We start from the raw sequence: 21,333 nt of genomic DNA, 5'->3' as shown, positions 1-21,333 counted from the left end.
CAAGTGTATGAGGTGAATGTCCTTGTGCTTAAATTTACTAGGAATTGCTGCCCTGGATAGTAAAGCATCAGGGAAGATGGGAGTCCGAGCAGTAGTCTACTACATGAGTACTACGATCATTGCTGTGCTGATTGGTATAATCATTGTGGTCATCATCCACCCTGGGAAAGGTACTAAGGAAAACATGCACAGAGAAGGCAAAATTGTGCAAGTGACAGCAGCAGATGCCTTTCTTGATCTAATCAGGTATGGCTATGATATTGCACATTTTCTGTACAAATAGCAACAACGGTAATATTTAGAGTCACATGAGAACAGAAGTAGAGAATTTTAGACAGTGACTGCAGAAACTAGCCAAAATTCTTTCAACTGTGTGATACCAATACCTCTAACCCGTACAAGGCTACAGAAGAATACTTTGATTTATTTTCAAATCAAGCTGTAGCAAGGGAAGAAACTGGTTTTAATATTGAAAGAAAGATTCTTTCTTTCATACACAAAAGAAAGACTTCTGTTCTGCTATCTGCATGGGTCTTTTCTCCTCCTTCCATAGCACAATCTTTATTACCAAATGCCTCTGCTTTCCTTTACTTCCAGCTTTTGACAGTTTTCTCACTTCACTTCAATCCCTGATTTAGCTATTCATCTTAATTTTGAATTGTAGCCACCAATCTGGGTGCATCTACTCAACTTGTTAAATTGCATGGATGGGAAATAAATTCCAGGAACAGGCAAGTAAAATGCTTGAATTAGAGGGGCACAGATATGAAATCTTGTTTTCTCCTTGCTCAGAGACTCTGCAATGCCTCTTTTATAGAGCTAATGTGTCACAGATGTATTCCAGGGAGTAGGGAAGCTGAGGTTTTTGAACTCAGGAGCTTTTCCACAGGTAAAGCCACCAAAATTTTGTGTTCCACTAACCCATTTGGAGAAGCCAGAGACATGGAGAAAGACCTCCAAGAGTCATGCTGCCAGGAAGGGGGACTTCAGAAAGACCCATGAAGAGGTTTGCACTCAGATTCCTCAAGATTTATTCAGTTAGGCTGCTTCTAGTTTCCTCAGAAATGACATCATTCTGGAAAGCAAGCAAACGCCCATATGTAAGAAGTATACACACACATATATAATTATATGTGTATGTGTTATTATTAAAGAATACTCAAAACTTCAGAAATATTTATTTCACTATCTGAAGACTCTGAATCAAGTGATAAATCTCATGATATACTAGGCTACGTGACTGCAAAAATTGTTCCAGAAGTAGAAATGCATTAAATATTTAGAAGTTCTTTATCAATCTGGATTCAGAAAGCATTAATAAATACAAAATACAAAATCGGCACTGACCCACAGAGCTTTGTTCCTTCAGTATTTTAGCTAATATTCTTCTCCAAAACCAGACCTGCTATACAATATTGGATAAAGAGATTGCAGTTGCCAGGATCTATCCAACCCTACTACATTTTGTCCTGACAATTCTACCCAGGCCAATGCTATATGCAAAGCTCTACTTCCTGTATATATAATTGCATACTTGTCTTAGGATTCTTTTGAAAATTAGCTCACCAATTCTTTTGTTAGATGTGTGCCCACTTCAGATATTATTAGAGTCTTATTACTTCTCATGTTATTTTCTCTCTTTTTCCCAGAAATATGTTCCCTCCAAATCTGGTGGAAGCTTGCTTTAAACAGGTAAAAATGTTTTGTTATTTCCAACTACGGCATAATAAATTAAGAAATTGAAATGTAACAGCATTTTCTTTAGGAATATCATGCACTTGTACTTACAGCAGAAACAAATCTGATGTATGCTGTCAGTTGCCAAAAATACACAAACCAAACCAAACCAAACCAATCAAATCTGTGCTTTGTTTTCCATCACATTGTCTCAGTATTTGCTACAAGAAGAGAAGAAAACACCTGGCACAGCAGAACAAAAACCAAGTTTTATCAAAATGCCAAATTCATAAGTCTACAGCAAGTAAAGTCAAAACAGAATTTACTCTTCAAAAACAGTGTTACGTTAATTTGGGAGACACTGAGATATGCACCATATGTACAAAGACTGTAAGATATTTCAAGAATATCATGTGAGAAATGTGCATAGGTTCGAAAGAGGAACAACTGTTTTGTGGATTTCAATAGCAAAATCAAACCAGAGGACTTCCTGTCACCTATGGCAGAAGTGCATAGGAATGCTTTTTCTGTGTTGCTTCCCAAATTTTTCTATCATTAGCCTGATCCTGATGGCCTTAGCTGTTCTACACAGAAAATAGTAGTGACTAGTCACATTCCTTTTTTTAAAAGGAGGACATTACAGATTCAGTGAAACCTATAGTGTGTATTTCCATAATGTCATTGCTTTCTTTTGACCCCACAGACTATCTTGAACTGATATTATCTACCAGTTATTGCTGTAGCAATAAAAAAAAAGCTGAAATGCAGAGGTCAAGAAGCAAGAGGGTAAAGCAGAAACTTTTCGAAGTCCAGCTGAGTTACATCTTGCAGAAGAATTGAAACAAAACAGTAACACTTCCTTCAGTCATATAAACAGATACCAAAACAAGCAGTGACTTTCTGATTAAAGATTTGGTCAATGTTAAAGATAATCTAGACCCAGGTCCAAAACCAACAAATGCTATGCCTCTGTTTTCAGTAAGGATGATGATGAACTCAGGACAGTAATGCAGAAGAGAGTTACAGAAATACAGAAGTCTATATCTAAACTAGAAACAAAATTCTAAAAAATTAATGTAAGAAAGTCAGTGAATTATATCTCCTTTATCTCAAAATAATGAAAGAAATTGGGCATAAAGTTACAGAACTTGCAGCTAGTATTTTTAAGAAAACGCTCAAGTTGGGAAGTTATTATATATAACTGGTGAAAGTAATCATAGTGCCTTTCAAACTGCAATTTCAAAAAGATTTGGGAATTTATTTAAGCAGTTAATATTAGCTCGACCTCAGTAGTACTGAAAGATATAAGTACCCTGAAGGAAAGTGTAAAGACTATGTAATAAGTGAAAAAGAAAAATACATTAAAAAAGAGACAAATATATGAAAAGAAAAGATAAAGAATAAGACAAGTTTCTGAAACATATATTGTACCAGAAGAACCATCTTTCTTCCATAAGATTGCCCATTTTCTTTTTTTTTTCTTTTTCTTGTGTGCCAGAAGTGCAATGGATTTAATGTCTTTGGATTTCTGTAAAACTGAGTTTTAATTATAAGTGCAACAAAATAGTTGAGCGGGGGATAAGATTATTGTAAAAATTGTAAAATTTGTGGAAATTTTAACGGAAGTTGCTGCAGGACTGAGCACACCTCAGTTGATATTTTTATGAATGACATTACTGTAAGATGCACACAACAAAATGTACAGATGACAAGAAAGTCCAAGCACTTTGTATTGAGATATATAACAAGTGCTAAAGAAGATGGTGTGTCCCTAGCACACTGTAATACTATGAAGTCACAACAACAAGGTGAATTGTCTCTTTCATACATTGGCATGCTTGGTTATCTCCTAGTAGCTCTTCTTTACGGGTGAAATAAACATTTAGAAATTAACAGTAATTTCTGTTTTGAGATGGGAAGTCATCATTAGGAAGGAAAAAAATAAACCAACAACTCCTCTATTTCAGCTCCAGGACATATATTAGGTGATATAACTCCAAGAGAGGAAATAAAGCCAGAGCAATGTAACTATCTGGAATATTGAGTATACTCTGGTCATTACATTCTTAGCAAGATTCATGCAAAATGAGCACAATGGTGAGAGGAGTTGCTGGGATTGTCAAAAGAACACAGCATATAAAGCAAAATGAAACTCGATTTTAAAACTATTCAGGTCAAAAAAACAAAGTGGGAACCGAGCTGTATAAGATAAAGAACAACATTTATACAATAAGTAATGGAAATCACTATGACTGAATTTGAAGTGGGAATTAGAAAGCTTTTTAACCTGTATTACCTAAAAGGTGAGCTCCTGGAAAAATCTTCATTTAGGAGTCGTGGGAGCAAACTACCTCATCAGCTTTAAGATACAGCTTGAAAAATTCTTTTGCTAAAGTATCCTACAGCAACAGAAAACTTAACTTAGTGACTAGCAGTCCTAAATCTATGTTCTTAATTAAAGATGTCCTGTAGATTCTGTTTACATTAAGTATATTGTATTTCTCATGTGCTCAACAGCTTAAAGGGATTTCCAAAAAATGGTTCAAAAAACAGGAAATGTTTCATGGAAGTGTTTTCTGACTTTCAGCAGCAGCTATGCTTGCTGAAGCACCAGGATTTTAAATTTGTCATACCTTTTAAATCAGGTACCAAACCCTAGGTTTTTAAGTATAAGTTGTTTGGTTGTAGCAGATTTGTTAAACTATAACACTTTGCAGGAGAAACAAGTATGTGTAAGATTCATAGGTATCCTGAAGACTTTTTACCTCGGACTCCATAACTTTCTTTTCAAAAGTTTACATCAGATTTTTCACATGTTTCTCAGAAGATTTATGAAGAAGGATGATTCACCTGGGTCAAATCGTGTTCTGTAACACCATGTTTGCTGGCCCAAACAAGGAACAGACTACTGCTCATAGTCATCCACACTCAAAGGTTAATACTGATTCAGAGCTTTGCGCGCCTGGAAACTATCACTGGCATATGCACTCCACATTTGAATCACATCTTTTGATATATTAGCTGCTCACATTCCATCTTGTAGCATCCTTGGGCAGGTTTCTTTCCTGACCGAGATCTGCATTGAAATCTACTGAAAGGTTTTTCTTTCTTTATCACCCTGGCCAGCAGATAGGTCCTCTAATGACTGTGTTGGTACACACAGCAAGCTGTGAACCTATTACTTTTCCCAAAAATAGCAAGCACTTCCCAAAGCAGCTCCACTAACACACAGGACCAATTATCTTTTCTGAAGTTTTTCACCTCAAAAGATCAACTTTTATTCAAATTTTGTAACACCAAGACATGGAAAATCATAATTTCCTTCATATAATTAACTTTAATGAAGTAAAGTTGCTTATCTGGCTGTGGAATTGCTCTCCTGCAAGTTGAAATGGAGCTGTGTGGAGAGGGCAACCAAGGTGGGGAGGCCTTCTCGATGGAGTTGGAAAAGCCTGCATAGGCTTGCTGTTGGGAGAAGAGTCATGAGGAAAACTGGGACATATTTAGGAAGAATCTTCCTAAATTTTCTGCTGTTCCTCATTCAGACTTCTGGTCCTTTGGATTCCATTTCCTGCTCTTCTTTCCCAGTAACTCTGTGAGGCAAACAAAGCTGCCTCCTCTTGCTTCTTCTCCTCCTTCTCCATCTTGGCACATTTTCTTCCCCCGAAACAGGGAGAGCTGTGGAACAAAATGCCCCTTCCCATTCAAAAAGGACTCCTCATTGTGGATCCCAGAAGCCAGGAGGAGCCCCTGTAGGAAAGAGAGTCCACAGAAAAAGCTAAGGAAATTTTTTCACTCAAACCTTTCAGCTGAATCAGCAGAACCATTTCAGGCATTCAGCACCATGCCCCAGCAAAGTCTATGCAGACAAAGAGCCACCCTTGCGTAGCAGGTCAAATTCAGAAGAATAATCTGGAAAATGTTGGGGTTTAGCTTCACTCTGCTCTTCACTAGTTACTCCCTCTCTCCTTGTGAGAGACCAAAATCCCTTGTGCACTCTGTCTGTATCAGGACCTCCTCCCATTAAATCAGTGGCAGATAGCGATCACTGGCAACAACAGCTTGTTAATCCAAACCGCATGTGCTCTGATGCTGGTTGCTACCTTCGTTATGCACAAATCATTTGGGGACTTTGTGATTTTTATCAGTAATAGGAGAATCTAATAAGACTGACAGCAGAAAAATATTCCACACATACCTAAAATCAGATTACTTTGTTCAAAGTTTTATCTATACCATTATAGTCACCCCCAGTTTAGGGATATATATAAAAAAATCTCTGGATTTATCTTTCAGCTCTGACCATTATGTCTTAATTTCTCTTTTTTTGTTAAATTCAAAATGCTATCTAACCAGGGGCTAAGTAGTTGTAAGCACTCTTGTTAAGCAGATACTGCTTTTTAACCTCTTGTTCTCTGTGCTGTGCTCTGGGGATATATCGTAAGACAAAAGAAACACAAGTGAACTTCGGCCATCAAGCCAAACAGAATACAACGATTTGGGGAGGGTCTGTTGTGAATAGGTAATTTGATGCCAGCTGAAGCTTAAAGAACTGGAAAGGTGCATCTGATAGCTGCATTTATTCTGAGCTATTTTTAATTAAATATTCTTTCCTGAACTCATCCTTATTAAGGGGGTTGGAAGTATTAATCAAACATCCAGACATGAATACTAATTAATGCATATTCTTCATGATAATTTTGGCTAGTTAAGATATACTTTAACTTCTATTATAAGCTCTTTTGCAGACAATTTAGAATACTTTCACACATGTCCACATGGAAGGGAAAGAAATAGTGAATTAGGAAGACGGGATAGCACTGCATTATTTTAATTTCTTTTCATTTTTTAGGCTTCCGTTTAAGCCAACTAAAAACTGCATCATCATATAGACTTAGCACAGACAGTGCTAATTATACTATCTCAGAGTACTGATCATAAATGACGAGTTTTCAGAGAAGTTACCCAAGCAATTACCTTGTCTGCAAGTTAACCACTGGAATGTGCTACTGCCATGTTGTAATGTTGCCTCTTAAAAAGTCATGCAATATATTCAAGTCAAATTACTGTGGGTATTTTGTACTACTAATGAAAACAAAATAATAATGAAAATGTAAACAACTATTTCATTATATTATGCAATAGTATTGTCTATTTCAGAAGCAGATAACTTAATTAAAAATAATTTTAAAGCTGTTCATTAGTACTGTACCTTGTAAAAAAGTCCAGAAATGTAATTATTTTTATATTTTACTTGGAGATATGTTGTTCATAGAAAGCTACTAATATTAATAGGTTCCAAATAATATTTACCTTGCCCCTTATTTGTTCTTTATACATGATCTTAAGGAATTACAATGAGTATTTTGCATCTAAAATCTTACCAGGCAAAAATACCTCTGCCTGGAGACAAAATGCACCAAACATCCTCAGAAATGACAGAACCTCAGTGGTATTGTCTAGCCCATCACAATTTATCAGTGTAAGCATGTGGACTTCCAGCAGAACGCAACCAGCTCTTCTGAGACCCGTAAGCCTACAATCTGTTACATGAGCAGTTTTTCTTTGTCTAATTTCTTCCATTACTGAATGTTGCAAAAGAACAAGGATCTTCAGAATCACTGTGTGATATTGAAATGACAGTTTGAGCCACATGAACAGCTGATAACTCTGATTCCCATGAAGATCAAGATCTCCCTGAAAGTAAGAATCTCAATGATCACAAAATGATCTCTGATCACCCGTTCCTCTGCAGAGCAGTAATAGTCAACTCTGCTACTACCTCATCTATTTCAAAACCTTCGACATTTTCTGTCATCTTGAAGGTAGTCTTTCATCCTGTCACTCCCCATAAACAGTTGGCTTTTTCACCATTCTGCACACACAAAATTTGTTTTACGGTGGTCAAGCAACCTTGTGTTTTGCGGTTAGTCTTTAGGCTCAGATTCCCATTTTGAACCTCACTGTAAATGACTTTTCTCCACTGCTCTGGAAGGGGTTCTAGAAAGACTGTTCTCCCCAGTAACATTTCTGAATACTTAACTCTGACCAACAGGGTGAGTCAACAGAGAAGATCTACATCTCTGTGTACCAGTCTAGTAGCTGAAATGGAAACGGACTTTGCTAAGCGAGGTCCTAAAATCCTTATTATACCCCTAAAGAGACTTGACTGATAAAGAGTTGAAGGTATCCTCCTGCTAAGACAGAATTCCAGAATCAAAGCACAAAAAAAGCTGAATATGCTTATTACAACCTAAAATTATTTCTAACTGGGTTTTTAAAAGTAAGAAACTTCATAGGATTGTGCTTTCTCCACTGTGGTTGCCAAACTATTTCTCAGAGCCCTGTCACAGTTTTTGAGCCCAATGGCCAATTCCAACCTAAATTGGCATGAGGGAGGCAGTTCTCAGACAAATTAAGAGTGTGCTGCCGCTGAAAGAAAAGCAGTTTATGACTTATTTCCTGGCTTATTCCAACAGGCAGGAGCCAACCAGCGAGTCAGCACACATCTAACACTAACAGCTGTATCACATGCTGCTTTTGACCTAGTCAAATAGGTAGCAATGAGAGGAGGACTGAGGGCAATAGAGGAGAATCAAGACAAAGTCATTTATGATGTGGATAAGTAAAAGAAAATGAACAGGAAATTTGGCGGGAAATTAGCCTTCAGTTCCAGTCCTCATTAAGCAGCTTGCTTTTCACATTTGTCTAATCTGTATGCCCACAAATCCAGCATAATTACACCCTTCAGATACTTGCATTAAGAAATTTTTATGTAAGTTTTTCTTCTACTGGAAAACAGTAATAAAAATACATGTATAACACAATTATCGCACCAGTACAGATTAAAAAAAAAAATTAGAAGTGTTTGATGTACAGTGTTATGCAGCAATTTAACATTCCTGTAAGTATCAAATTAAAAACCCTTATTGACAACTTCTAGAAAATTTCCATTTCCAGTCTAATACCTCTCTGTCACTTAAAGAGACAATCCCATCCCTCCCTCCTTGGCTGTGTAGTTCCAGTCTCAGTGTTTTGCCCTCTCTGGCATTCATCAGTCAGTGAGCTGATTCACCTCCATAGCCTTTACCCAAAAATGGCCGCTTTTTTGCTTGACAAGTTTTCTGCCAATTTAAAAAGCAGAATTGGCTCACTGAGAGGTGAAACTAGAACTGACACAGAGGAGAAATTGTCACAAGCTGGATGTGAGTGGGTGAGGGAGTGAAACTGGGATTTTCTATGTCAGCCAACTGTCACCCAACAGCTCAGCTGTCTCCTCTAACCACAGCACAAAACAAATTTGATTTCAAATTCAGGAATATCTGACCTCCGTGGAGCCTTGTTCAGCTACATCTTATTGAGAAACTTTCAGTAAATCTCCTGTAAGCAAGTTTTATTTGAAATTCTGAAAGACTTCAAACCTTCAGGGTTATACATCAAATATGTGGAAGGAGTGCATCAAAAGTATCCAGGTGTGGAAAATCACAGAAAATTAAGTCAATGTTCATAGACACTAATACTCAGGTTTCCTGTCTTAGTCACAATTACTCTATTTCACTCAAATACTTTTGGAGTGTGTAACAGTCTCCAGTTATTACTAATAATACTACAGGACCCGGACTTCATATTTGTTTTTTGTTGGCAGGCCCGAAGGAATAAAAATCCAAAGTTGCCAAATAACCTTGACAGCAGTATCTCATTGCTTTAATAGGGTATTTAGCATTCTGAGATCTATTAGAAACATTTTACTAGTGATATGTAGTGTTCTTTGTGCTCAGCAGAATTCAAGCAGGACAGGGCTGCAGGGCATTCTGAGCCCAGACAGAAATATTCAGCATGAACATTTTTCTTTTGAAAAGCATTAGGTGGTGAAAGATTGGTTTTCAAAATAGATGTTTAGGAGCATATTGAGATTTTAAAATTGATTTGCCCATTCCATAATGGAACCATTTAAGGTAGAACCCTTTTCTTAATTAAGAAAAGTGGTGATGTATGATTGCAAAGCATAGAAAACTAGCAGCTTTGCCATAGCAAAATAAAAACAAGGTATGATACATGTAAGTTACTTTCAGTCTAATTTTTTCTGATTCAAAAAGATGAAAAAGTAAGGAAACAGCAGAGCACATGAAAATATTTTAACTAGCTAAAAAATACCTATTCATTTAACAGCTGGAAAAATATTATTGGGAAAAATAACAAATTATAAAAATGCAAACTATGAGTCAATATTCTGCATCTTTGACCTTGTCATATTTATGAGAAAACAAGTTATGGAAGCAAAGATGACGATTTAGTTTCGAAGTTACTATGGATTTTTGTTGCTTTCAGGAAAGCCATGTTATCCTTGCAGTACGTTTTACCAACAAATATTACACATGGAATTCAAACATCCTATAATAGTAATTCATAATTTAGTGTCTGATTTTTACCTTTGCTTGCTTTGATTCACAGAATTCCTATCTTTCTTTTATTTTTGTTTTAACAGTTCAAAACTAACTATGAAAAGAGAATGTTTAAAGTAGATATTCCATCCAATGACACATCCACAGTGGCTGCTATAATAAGCAATGTGTCAGAAGCAATGGAAACCCTCACTCGAATGAAAGAGGAAATAGTTCCTGTTCCAGGTTCTGTAAATGGAGTGAATGCCCTTGGCCTGGTGGTTTTCTCAATAAGCTTTGGACTGGTGATTGGAAGCATGAAGGAACAAGGTCAGGCATTAAAAGACTTCTTTGATAGCCTTAATGAGGCTATCATGAGATTGGTAGCTCTAATCATGTGGTAAGTGACTCTCTGATAAAGTCCATTTTAAGTTACTACCAATATTTTTTCATCACAGCCAGGCACTGGATAGCAAGAGTCTGTTTGGCAGGAAGTTAGACAATAAGATCTTAAGCACCTTGTAGCTTTGTTTTATAAATGAACCCAAGAACTGTAATTCTGGATGTCAGCAATTTGCCCAAACATGCCTACTCTTCCAGTACATACTTACTCTTCCAGTGTGTTTAGCTTTTGACTTAAGAAAAATAGAGTCTACGGCAGAACTTGCTAAGATTTATGTCTTCATAAAGGTAGCAATCACAACAGCATGTTATCAAAGTTTCCTTATGTCCTAATCTGACTTCTCTGAAGGAAACCGACAAAGCCATCCCATAATCTTATTTCTACACAGCAAGACCTTGTTATCATTAGTTTCCAATACCACTGGTTCCTGCAGTTTTGTAGTGCATATGCATGTCCTTGCATTGTAGCTTCATTGCTTACGTATACACATAATTTTCCTACTTTCTTTATTATGCTGAATAGGTATATAAAATCAATACTTTTTCCCTCAAACATTAGATAAGAAGTTTGTTCAACAATGAAGATTCATTAATTGTCACATAGACAGTTAAGAAAAGAAATTATGTCTTGTTGCCCTCTTTACTACAGAAAACAAACAAACAAACAAATCAACTCCAAAAGCTTACCCAAGAGCACATACACCTGGATACAAAACTAAAAATAAGGGTATTTTTTTCCAGTAACTAAAATTCTGTTCTGCCAGGAAACATGTGTAAAAAGCAAAAATCTTTCCTCCTTCTTTACAATCATGCTTAAGATGATATAGCAGTGGATAGGAATCGTTAATCCTGAGAAATTTCTACATGGATTTGATGGCTTAAAATGCAATTGAGATATGCTGGATAAATTTTATGCTGTGGTAATTTAGCATGAAAAGACAAATGGACATTTATAAAAATAAGGCTATATCAGAAGTCCAGCTGCAGTAGAATTATGTCGAAGTTCTATGCTCAGCACTAGGTCTTTCTTCGTCAGTAGCTGTGCTTACCGATAGGAGAAAAAAGATCATACTACCTTTGTTGCTGCTGCACAACACAATTAACCTCTGTCCTACAGACAGCTTCATGCTGAACTATTTATCCAGTGCCCCACTGGAAAAAATGGGGAATGGCCAGAAGCAGCTTGAAATCATTGGAAGTTATCAGCCTTCTGTGTGGGCTGCTTCCCCAACAACGTGTAAAACAGCACTGACGGCATAATAGAGCTGCGCACTTGGCATAAGCTACAACTATGCCGGTTGAGCCTTTGTTCATACAGACAGAATTATCACAGAATTGGCTAAACTAGCTTTTAAATGACATTTCAAATCCAAAGGGAACTCATCTCCGTACATGTCTGAAAGGCGTGCTATAGATCTTGAAATCCTTGTCAGATCCTGAATACAACAAGGCCTATCAGAAACATTCACTGCTGTGGTTTAATCCAGGTTGAAGTGTTAAGAGTTAAAGAGTTAAACTCTTGAACTGCTTCTGAATAATTGCAGTCAATCTAACAGTGAAATCCTACATTCATGCATGCATATAAACAGAAAAGATATGCTTGAGGGAGTGAATTCCTTCTTTGTTCAGTACAATAATGGTTTGATTTCTTACTTGCAGGTATGCTCCACTTGGAATTCTCTTCCTGATTGCTGGAAAAATTGTTGAGATGGAAGATATGGGTGTGATCGGTGGTCAGCTTGCCATGTATACTGTAACAGTTATCATCGGTTTGCTAATTCATGCTGTCATTGTCCTACCTCTTCTCTACTTCCTGATCACTCGTAAGAACCCTTGGGTATTTATTGGAGGCTTAATCCAGGCATTAGTCACTGCTTTGGGAACATCTTCCAGGTATAATACAATATCTTAAGGCCATATAATTTTTACAATATTATTGGTTTGAGAAACAATTTTGCCTAATGTATTGGATAATTCTGTATTTTAGTATTCACTTGGGTGCTTTATTTCTGTTCTGCTTCTCTCTGACAGATGTAATTATTATTATATTGACTTGAACTCTGTTTTCTACAAGAACCCCTGAACAGAGATTAAATGAGTTTGTTTGGTGATGCAGACTGTATGGCCAGAATCCTTGTGACTTTGATTAGGCTCGGTGTTTGGAAATTTAAGTAGTTTGCAATGGCTTGCTGGTAAAGGATGCAGTTGGCAAAGGATATGCATGGCAAAATGGAGCAGCAAACAGGAAAGTTCATAGGGAATTCTGACAGAGCTTGAGAGCCCTTATTGGCAGCTGGCATTCTGTACTCAAAAGCTTGATGGCCAGTGATGGATATACAACTTGCAACAGAAACACCACTTCTGTTCTTTGTTAATGAAGTCATAGATACATCATAAGAATAAAAAAATTGTTTGCATATATGATGAAAGGAATCATTATTGTAATCAAATATACATTTCTATATCATATGACCCTTTGTAAAACAATTTTCTTTTTGATAGATTTTACAAGAGTCTCCTAAATGTACATGTTTTAAGTCAGACATTCTGTAATACTAAATTCCAGTCCCTGGTGCTTGGGATTATTTTGAACATCTGGATGAGAAGCTATTGTGAACCAGTAATGTAGAATCTGATTAAGTTTTTTATCACTGAAAAAGCTCTAGGAGTGTACATTAATAGGTAGAGGGGGATAATTACTAATTTCACATTTAACATTTTCATGTCAATCCTTGCAAGATTATGGAATGCCTGAAAGGGAATTTAATTACTAATAATTTTTAAAAGAAGATTATAAAACTAATGCCAGTCAACATAGTTTAAGAGAAAATAAAATGAAACTACAACTTTGGTGTGTAACAATAATAATGTTAAGAGGTTGTGTTCCAGCTTCTCTAAGACTTTCCACTTGGCGCTACTCAAGATTCTGAGTAAGAACCTAGGTTGATTCAAGAGAGTGTATTATACTGCAAGTGGATTTAAAAGCTGTTTAAAATTCAACTGTAAGTTGACTGTCATCAAAGAGATTTTCTAGCACAGTCCTCCTCTTTACATTTTATCAGTATTTTGTTTTATCAATATTGACATAGTTTTCAAAGACTTGAAATCTCTTAAGTAGCTAGCAGTGAAGAGGTCACTAAGACAGGGTAATCTGAAAAGCTGGGTCTTGAAAAAACTCGTTACTTTGGTGTGATCGGATGTAGAGATACATCTTTAAGAAAAAAAGAGTCCAGACAGCTCTTACAAAATGGCCTCCTTATCCTTCCTTCTGATGCAGTGTCTCTGAAAAGGAACTTGGCGTCATGGGGGCGAAATGGGCGCTACTGTAGCATACGAAGCCAAAATATTCAATTGGTTTGGTCTTCAAATGAAATTATCATCATTTGTATTGTATTTGGATGTAGCATCAGGGGAACAAGACTAAGTGGTGTACAGGGCCTGGCTAGGACAGAGTTAACTTTCTTCATAGCAGCTCCTACAGTGCTGTGTTTCAGATCTGCGACAAAACACTGATCACACACTGATGTTCTGACTATTGCTGAATAGTAGTTGCACAGCATCAAAGCCTTCTCTGTTTCTAACTCTAACCCCACAGTGAGTAGATTAAGGGGTGTGGAAGAGGTTGGGAGGGCACACAACCAGGCAGATGACCCAAACTAACCAAAGAGATATTCCATGATATGTAACATCTTGCTCAGCAATAAAAAAGGAAAAGAGGGAATTTTAGTGAAGCTAGACATCTTTTACTTGAGAACTCATTGGGCATTGGTCTATCTGTGGAAGGTGGTGAGTGATTGCCTTTGCATCACATGTTTTGTTTTGTTTTCTTTCCCTCTTCTTCCACTATCCTTCACTTACAAAACTTTTTTTTAATCTCAGTTCCTACATTTTCTTGATTTTACTGTTCCTTCTTCTTTGCCTGTCCCACTCAGGGTGTGGGGACGAGTAAGCAAGCGGCTGTGTGATGCTTACCTGCCTACTGGTGTTAACCCAATGGTAAAGCAATACAATCGTCCACCAAAATTACCTTTCCAGGGAAGCCAGCAAATAAATAAGAGAAAACATGCTGTTTACTGAAGGCTTGAATAGCTCAATTTATATAACTTTAGGAAAACAACACTTAGGGATGACTCAATCATGACTCCATGACATAAAAAATGAGAAACAGGAATGTTTAAATAGATTCTTCTGCCTAGCAGACAAAATACTGAAGTTAGACAGATTCAGACTAGGGACTACATAAAGAGTGACAGTAATTAACCATCGGAAAAACTTTCCAAGAGCATTAGAAAAACCTCCACCATTATAAGTGTTTAAATTCAGCCTTTGCATTTTTAAAAAAAAGTTCTGGTAGATCACATAAAAATTAAGACAGAACAATCTCTCCTGACACTCTTTTCATTCACTTTTTGAAGAATTTATATCCTGTATTATCTTCTTTTTTCCATTTCAGTTCTGCAACACTACCTGTTACATTTAAGTGTCTAGAAGAAATAAATGGAGTAGACAAACGAGTTACAAGATTTGTACTCCCAGTTGGTGCTACAATTAATATGGATGGAACTGCTTTATACGAGGCTTTGGCTGCAATTTTCATTGCACAGGTTAACAACTTTGAACTGAACTTTGGACAGATTATCACAATCAGGTACAGAAGCCATTATTACCCACATTTAATAAAAACACCTTTATGATGACTCCTTATTGCTGTTATATGTGGGATTAAACAAAAGCATCTATAGCTAAAACCAAGAACTGCTACAGTAGCTCACTAACTGTAATAATTTACATCTTCTGAACAGAAGAGGTCCCCAAGCATATATTCTCCATTAGGTAAACCTTTAAAAAGCTGTAACATGACACACCTACCACTGCACTTGGTAGAGTCAACAAGAACAGTTTTTAATGACTTTTAAATTTTCTTTCTGAAGAACTCATGCAGCTGTTCAGAGGTATAGACTTACAATCCATACCAGCTAGTTTATAATGTGTGTACAAAGCTGTAGAATAAAAGCTTTACAGTGCTAATGCTAGGAGAGCTAGTGCTTTACTAACGGTTTCAGGATACAAGTAGAGCAAGCTGCACAAGGAACAATAACACCATTTATTACATGAGATGGTAGAGGAGGAGAAGATAGGTATATTCTCAAGCACACAAGCCTACATGTTTGAAACAGAACAGCAAACAACCCTCTAAGTAGCACTCGATGATAACCGATCTGCGTTAATTTTGTTATATTACTCAAACAGTTTAGGAGAAGAGGGTGATGGTACACCTGCAGAAGAAAGAAATGTCAGCAAGGTGAGAGAGGGACACTGTAGGAGATAGAGACATGTATTTATCAGTCAGGAACACTGAGTGGAACACTGAAAGTTCAGATATGATGAACTGGGAATGTAGATTTTCAAGAATTGCTTCTCCATGAAAACCACCAGCTTAATTTAATCTTGATCAACAGCAGGCAAAACACTGCCTTCACACTCCAAAGCAATAGTTCCTCATTCCTTAGTACTAGAGCTGATCCCTGCCAAATCACCTGGCAAAACAAATTCTTCCTAAACCAGGTGTGAACAATATTTCTATCAAGTTACTAGACTGTATGATTCAGGGTTTCTGGCAGCTTTCTGTCTTCTGATGACATAATGCCAACTGCTGGAGGACAGATACTTCACCTGGTATGAAGTAATAGTGAGATGGACAGAGAATAAAAGTTCTTGCACTAGACCTGCCAGGACAAAATTACCTCCTCAGCTTTTCTTTTCACATGTTTGAGCTTGTGGATTGAGTTTGTTCAGTGGGTGGGGGCATGTAGCTATAGTGGTTTTGTCTGGCCCTTAGCATCTATTAGGGGATTTATCACCTTAGCAAAATCATGTTTTGAAGGTTCTGGATAAAGGTTTAGGGTAAATATCTTGGATTCAGATCCACACACCCCTGCAGCTATGCAGTGTTCAGATAAGGGACTTGACTCATCTTTTCACTTACTACTGAGCAAATGCCTTCTTGCTTCATATCTGTTTTTAATGTTTGTCAGATGATAAAGAAACTTTACGAAGGAAGTCAATTAATTGCTCTTGCTATCTTCTTGCACAGCATCACAGCTACAGCTGCCAGCATTGGGGCTGCAGGCATTCCTCAAGCTGGACTTGTCACCATGGTCATTGTGCTTACATCAGTAGGTTTGCCTACAGATGACATCACTCTTATCATCGCAGTGGACTGGTTCTTGTAAGTATTTTTGTGGAGTCAGTAAGGGCTTAGACCATATTTAGAAGTCCAATAGCCAGGGACATTCTGGCAATACTGCAATCAGTGGTGCGCTTCTTTTGCTGTGGAAGGCAGTTGGAAAGAAGTGTTTAAAAAATCACAGTCCTTGGAATTAATATATTATCTTAGAGCAGACAATTACTTAATGATGGTTAGGGAGTTACTTAATGATGGGGTGTTCTTTAATGATGGTAACTCTAGTATGCAACAGGGTTATTTAGAAACCTGGATCCCTAGGGTACCAAGAAAACTTTCACACACACTGTAATTAAATTAGCAAAGAATTGCTTTAGTTTTCTGGTTTTTGTAGGATGGTAATGAAAACCTTTCCACCAATCTGGCTCAGAGCTGTCCAGATCTGACTCAGTTCATTGCAGCCCTGATGACTGTCTAATCTAAGAAAGGTTCATAAGTCTACCCCATGGACACAGAAATGAAAAACAGTTGTGTAACTCTCTTATTTGCCGCTCAGTTTTTCCAATTCTCTGTCTGTAGAAGACTAACTGACACCTGTAGGTATATGGGGAAATCCCTTAGGTCCAGGAACTAAATCAAAGGCATAAGGGTTCCTCCAACATGCATTTTGTCTAACCCCTATTAGTTACAGTTTCCAGAGGCTTTTACCCTTCAGTCTTCTCAGGTGATCCCTGCAAGAAATTGCCTGTGTTGTTATTAGAATATAACGTCTTCATATGACTATCCAACCACTTGCCCACAGCCTTATCTAGGTGGACGCTTACTGAGTAACAGTTCTAGTCACCCCTCATCAAGCTGCCTCCTACATCTTCTGGGCAGCGCTCTCTCAGAGGGCTGAATTGTTGTAATTTAATTTGAATTAGTTCATCAGAATTCCATCCTAAATTACCGATCCTAGTTACTATGGTCAGGAGGGATACGACCATAACAAGGTAGATTCTCGTTGGCTTGCGTGTTCAGAGGATAAACACGCAAACCACCAGAGGATAGAAATGCCTCCGATAAGCATCTGCCATTTGCTCCATTCCTCTTCCTCATCACACAGCTGTTTCTGTCTCTGAAGTTGCCAAGAGTATTAACACATTTTGTGACTTCAAATCCCAGCATATATGTCAATTTCTGTAGAAGAAATCATGGCAACAACAGTTCAGATAAATGAATATACATAAAATAGCTGAAAAATCTAGTAGCTATCTAAAGGCCATTTTAACTGCCAGTCTGCTTGCTTCCCTGAGAAAGTGGTGAAACCAAGGCTAACTCATTATTACTTCTTAGGGATCGCCTCCGTACCACTACCAACGTCTTGGGAGACTCCATTGGAGCAGGAATTGTTGAACATTTATCACGACATGAGCTGAAGAACAGGGATGCTGAAATGGGTAATTCTGTGATAGAGGAGAATGAAATGAAGAAACCATACCAACTGATCTCACAAGAAAATGAGAGTGAGAAACCATTAGACAGTGAAACCAAGATGTAGGGTAAAGAAAGCATGAGTCCAGTACTGCAGGTGTGGAAAATACTTTTTCCAGCCATTTATATCTCGAGTTCACGAAGTTCACTTATTCTTTGTTTTCTCCCTTTATGCTAGCACTGGAAAGAATTAATGAAAATACATTCCAAATCAGCAGTGATCATGGTATATGTTGGGTTCCCACTTAAAAAAAAATCAACAGGCAACAACACTGGTCCTGCTAGACAAGTGCTAACTGAGGATAAGAAAAGAGAGATTGTTAGTTAAACAAAAACAAAAATCAGAGTAGATGTTACTCAGTCCCATGAACCTTTTTTTTTTAATGAACTGGAACAAAAAAACAGATCACAGAGCCTGAAAATGCTTATATTTTTTTAAATACCTGTTTCTAACATCTATAAACAGGCAATCAACACTTCTAACTTGGTAACTATATCCAGCTAAATAACTTCACAGGATTCTTGCTTTTTATCTGATTTTTTTCTCTAGTGTTATACTGTTGTTCAGATACTAGCAGGACAACAAAAAGGACATTAATTGAAAGGATAAAAATGGGGAAGATACATAAACGAAAAAAAATACTCTTAATCAGCACTTTTACCAGCTGAGTTGAAATATTTCTGAGAAAGTTATTTTATCTAGATGCAGTTTGTCACATTAGCCCCAGCTGGTCTCAACAAAAAATTAGCCTGGTCAGCTCCCACTGACTTGCAAAAATTTACATATGTATGTATGTACCTCCAATCTGGATTTGCCTCCTTAATTTCAGCATCACAACCCAGCTGAACAAGCCATGTATGTAAGCATTTGTAGCAGCAAGGCCCTAGGCTGTATTGACTCTGGGACAGAAAATATGTCTTCATCTCTGTTTAGAAAAAAACATAGCATGCTCTGGGTACGCCAGTTACCTACTTAACAAGCAATAATAAGAACAGCAGGCAGTGCCAGCCTTCTGCAGAACGTGCAGAAGAGTGAGATGCTTAGATCCTAAAGGGACTGCATTCTAAATCTGCATCCCTGAGACCAACAGGAGGTTTTCTGATTGGAAACCTCCCCAGTGCTTGGTCATCTCACTGGTAAGTTATAGAGCTATTAGCTGGATTTACATTTTTCCATCTGGAGAAGGAGGCTCCCCATCTCAATGTGAAATATTTAAATCCTTGTGTGTTTATCAGTAGCATCTCAAAAAGAAAAAAATCTTTTAGAAAGTAAAACTAATGGGTGCTTTTTTACTTTTTACTAGGAAAAATATACACATTGCAAAACAGTAAATACTATAATAAATGTCGAAATTTTACTTAGAAAGTATTTTAAAGCGCAATATTAGAAGTTTCTTTCAGGGAATGGACAAGGAAAGAATGGAAAAAGGGAGATATTGCATTTGTAATCCTGTGGCTTTTTTTGTTCATTTGAAGATTATTTCCTGATGAAGTCCTTTTCTAGAAATATAAATTACGTATTTTTTTCTTTTTGCTTTGTATTATTATAGAGGTTAAACTGGAAAGTTTTATAATGCAGTTACAGCCAGGGAAATGAAAAAATATTAATTGACAGGCACAATAGTGTTAAGTGATCTTGTTCATTAAAATGTTTGGTTGTCTTCTTTCTCCTTCCCCCTACCAAAAAATTCTGATGATGGAAATGAAGGAGTCCCTTGCAATGTCCCAGCTGCCCCTCAAAAACCAGTCAACATGTTGCCTCTGTCACTAAAAGAACATAAGTACCATGTAAAAATAACTGAAGTGAAAATGTCAGTATGCTGGTTGAAGGCAAACCTTTTCCCAGGCAAGACTGCCTTTAAAGACTGAAAACTCCTGCCCATCTTCTCCAGTTGAGTAACTCAGACAATACAAGCAGCAACTCTCCAGTGAATGAAGTGAACAGGGTTTAATATAGAGTATTGAGCAGTCAAACCAACAAAGCTCTAAATGAACCTCTGACTGAGAGGAAACACATATGGGGGATTTTTTTGCTAACAGAATGCAAATGTAGGATACACACAGGCATTTTATGATATGTAATTAGAGATATTTTTATATAGATACTGTATTCAGAATGTGTGTATAAACATTAACTGTAGAATTTATGGCATAACAGTTTAATTTCTTGTTATGATTTTGTTTGGAAATACATTGCAAAGACAATGTAAATGGCTGTCTTTCTCTGACATCAGCTGAGAAAAATGAATTGTGTCACAAAGAATGTGATCTTTTTTTATACTAACTTTGTTTCTTATGGAAATCAGGTATTATAGAAAGATTCCCTTCCCCATCCCTCACTGGTTCTGCATTGGTATGCACCGAGAGTGGATTGAGAAACATTACTTTGTAGATGTATTTTCAATAAAAATAGTTTTACATTACTGCTTTTTTGTGATTTAGAATTTCTTTCAAAGGCTCTGTGATAGAAGCTTCTCACAAACTCAGAGCCAATGAACTCAGCATGTGGTTTCAGGAATTCCACATCAGGAATTTTATACAGCAGGGCATTGATATTGCAGGGCTTCCTCACTTCAAATACCTGCGTACAGTTTCAAGATCAAAAATAAATAAGTAAAGGGGGGCAGGGAGGAACATTAAAAATCAAAAGAACCAATGTTCATCCTACTTAGGTTCATCCAAATTCAAGAATATAAATTCATACTGATATCTGCAAAATACTAACAAAGAAGTGTTTACATTTTCATTGATTCAGCTACTGCAAAGCAGCATGTTCATTTTAGGTGTGTAATTAGATGGTCCAAAACGCCCATTGACTGCGGTATTACAGCGTCATAGCATTACAACCATCCTAGACAATATACTGTTTTTCTCACAGAAGTGTTTTGTAGTGGTGTCAGGGTTCAGTCAGCAACAATATCAGCTAGCAGTTATCTCTTTATGGAAGCGAATGTCTTGTCAGAAGGACTGGGAAAGTATAAAAAACACAAGCTGAATGACTTGCATCTGGAAAGTTGTGCTGCTTGGAGCAGATGGAGGCAGTGAGAAGTCCTGCCTTCCTGATCATACACCAACAAAATACTGGACAATGACCTCTAGGAATTCATCTGGGGTATCTTGAGTGAGAACAATATATAATGCAACCAGTGCTGTAAAAAAAAAAAAAAAAAAAAAAAATCAGAGAAGACATAGTGTTCTAAAGTGCACGAGCATAAC

General features: G+C 37.1%; 1 protein-coding gene across 1 annotated transcript in view; it reads left to right on the top strand.

Annotated features, from left to right (window-relative positions):
• SLC1A3 (solute carrier family 1 member 3) overlaps window positions 1-20,540 on the top strand; it is a 69,830-nt gene extending 49,290 nt beyond the window's left edge. The window contains exons 4-10 of the mRNA XM_009943647.2: window positions 42-246; window positions 1,650-1,692; window positions 10,163-10,458; window positions 12,120-12,353; window positions 14,914-15,108; window positions 16,555-16,689; window positions 17,980-20,540. Coding sequence (XP_009941949.1) covers window positions 42-246; window positions 1,650-1,692; window positions 10,163-10,458; window positions 12,120-12,353; window positions 14,914-15,108; window positions 16,555-16,689; window positions 17,980-18,184 — 1,313 coding nt within the window. The 3' untranslated portion in view covers window positions 18,185-20,540. The remainder of the gene's footprint in view (window positions 1-41; window positions 247-1,649; window positions 1,693-10,162; window positions 10,459-12,119; window positions 12,354-14,913; window positions 15,109-16,554; window positions 16,690-17,979) is intronic.
• Window positions 20,541-21,333: the final 793 nt, after the last annotated feature.

Source organism: Opisthocomus hoazin, chromosome Z (assembly GCF_030867145.1).
Source record: "Opisthocomus hoazin isolate bOpiHoa1 chromosome Z, bOpiHoa1.hap1, whole genome shotgun sequence".
Lineage (NCBI taxonomy): Eukaryota > Metazoa > Chordata > Aves > Opisthocomiformes > Opisthocomidae > Opisthocomus > Opisthocomus hoazin.
Note: the sequence above shows the minus strand (reverse complement) of the source record. Positions and strands in the feature narration are given on the sequence as shown.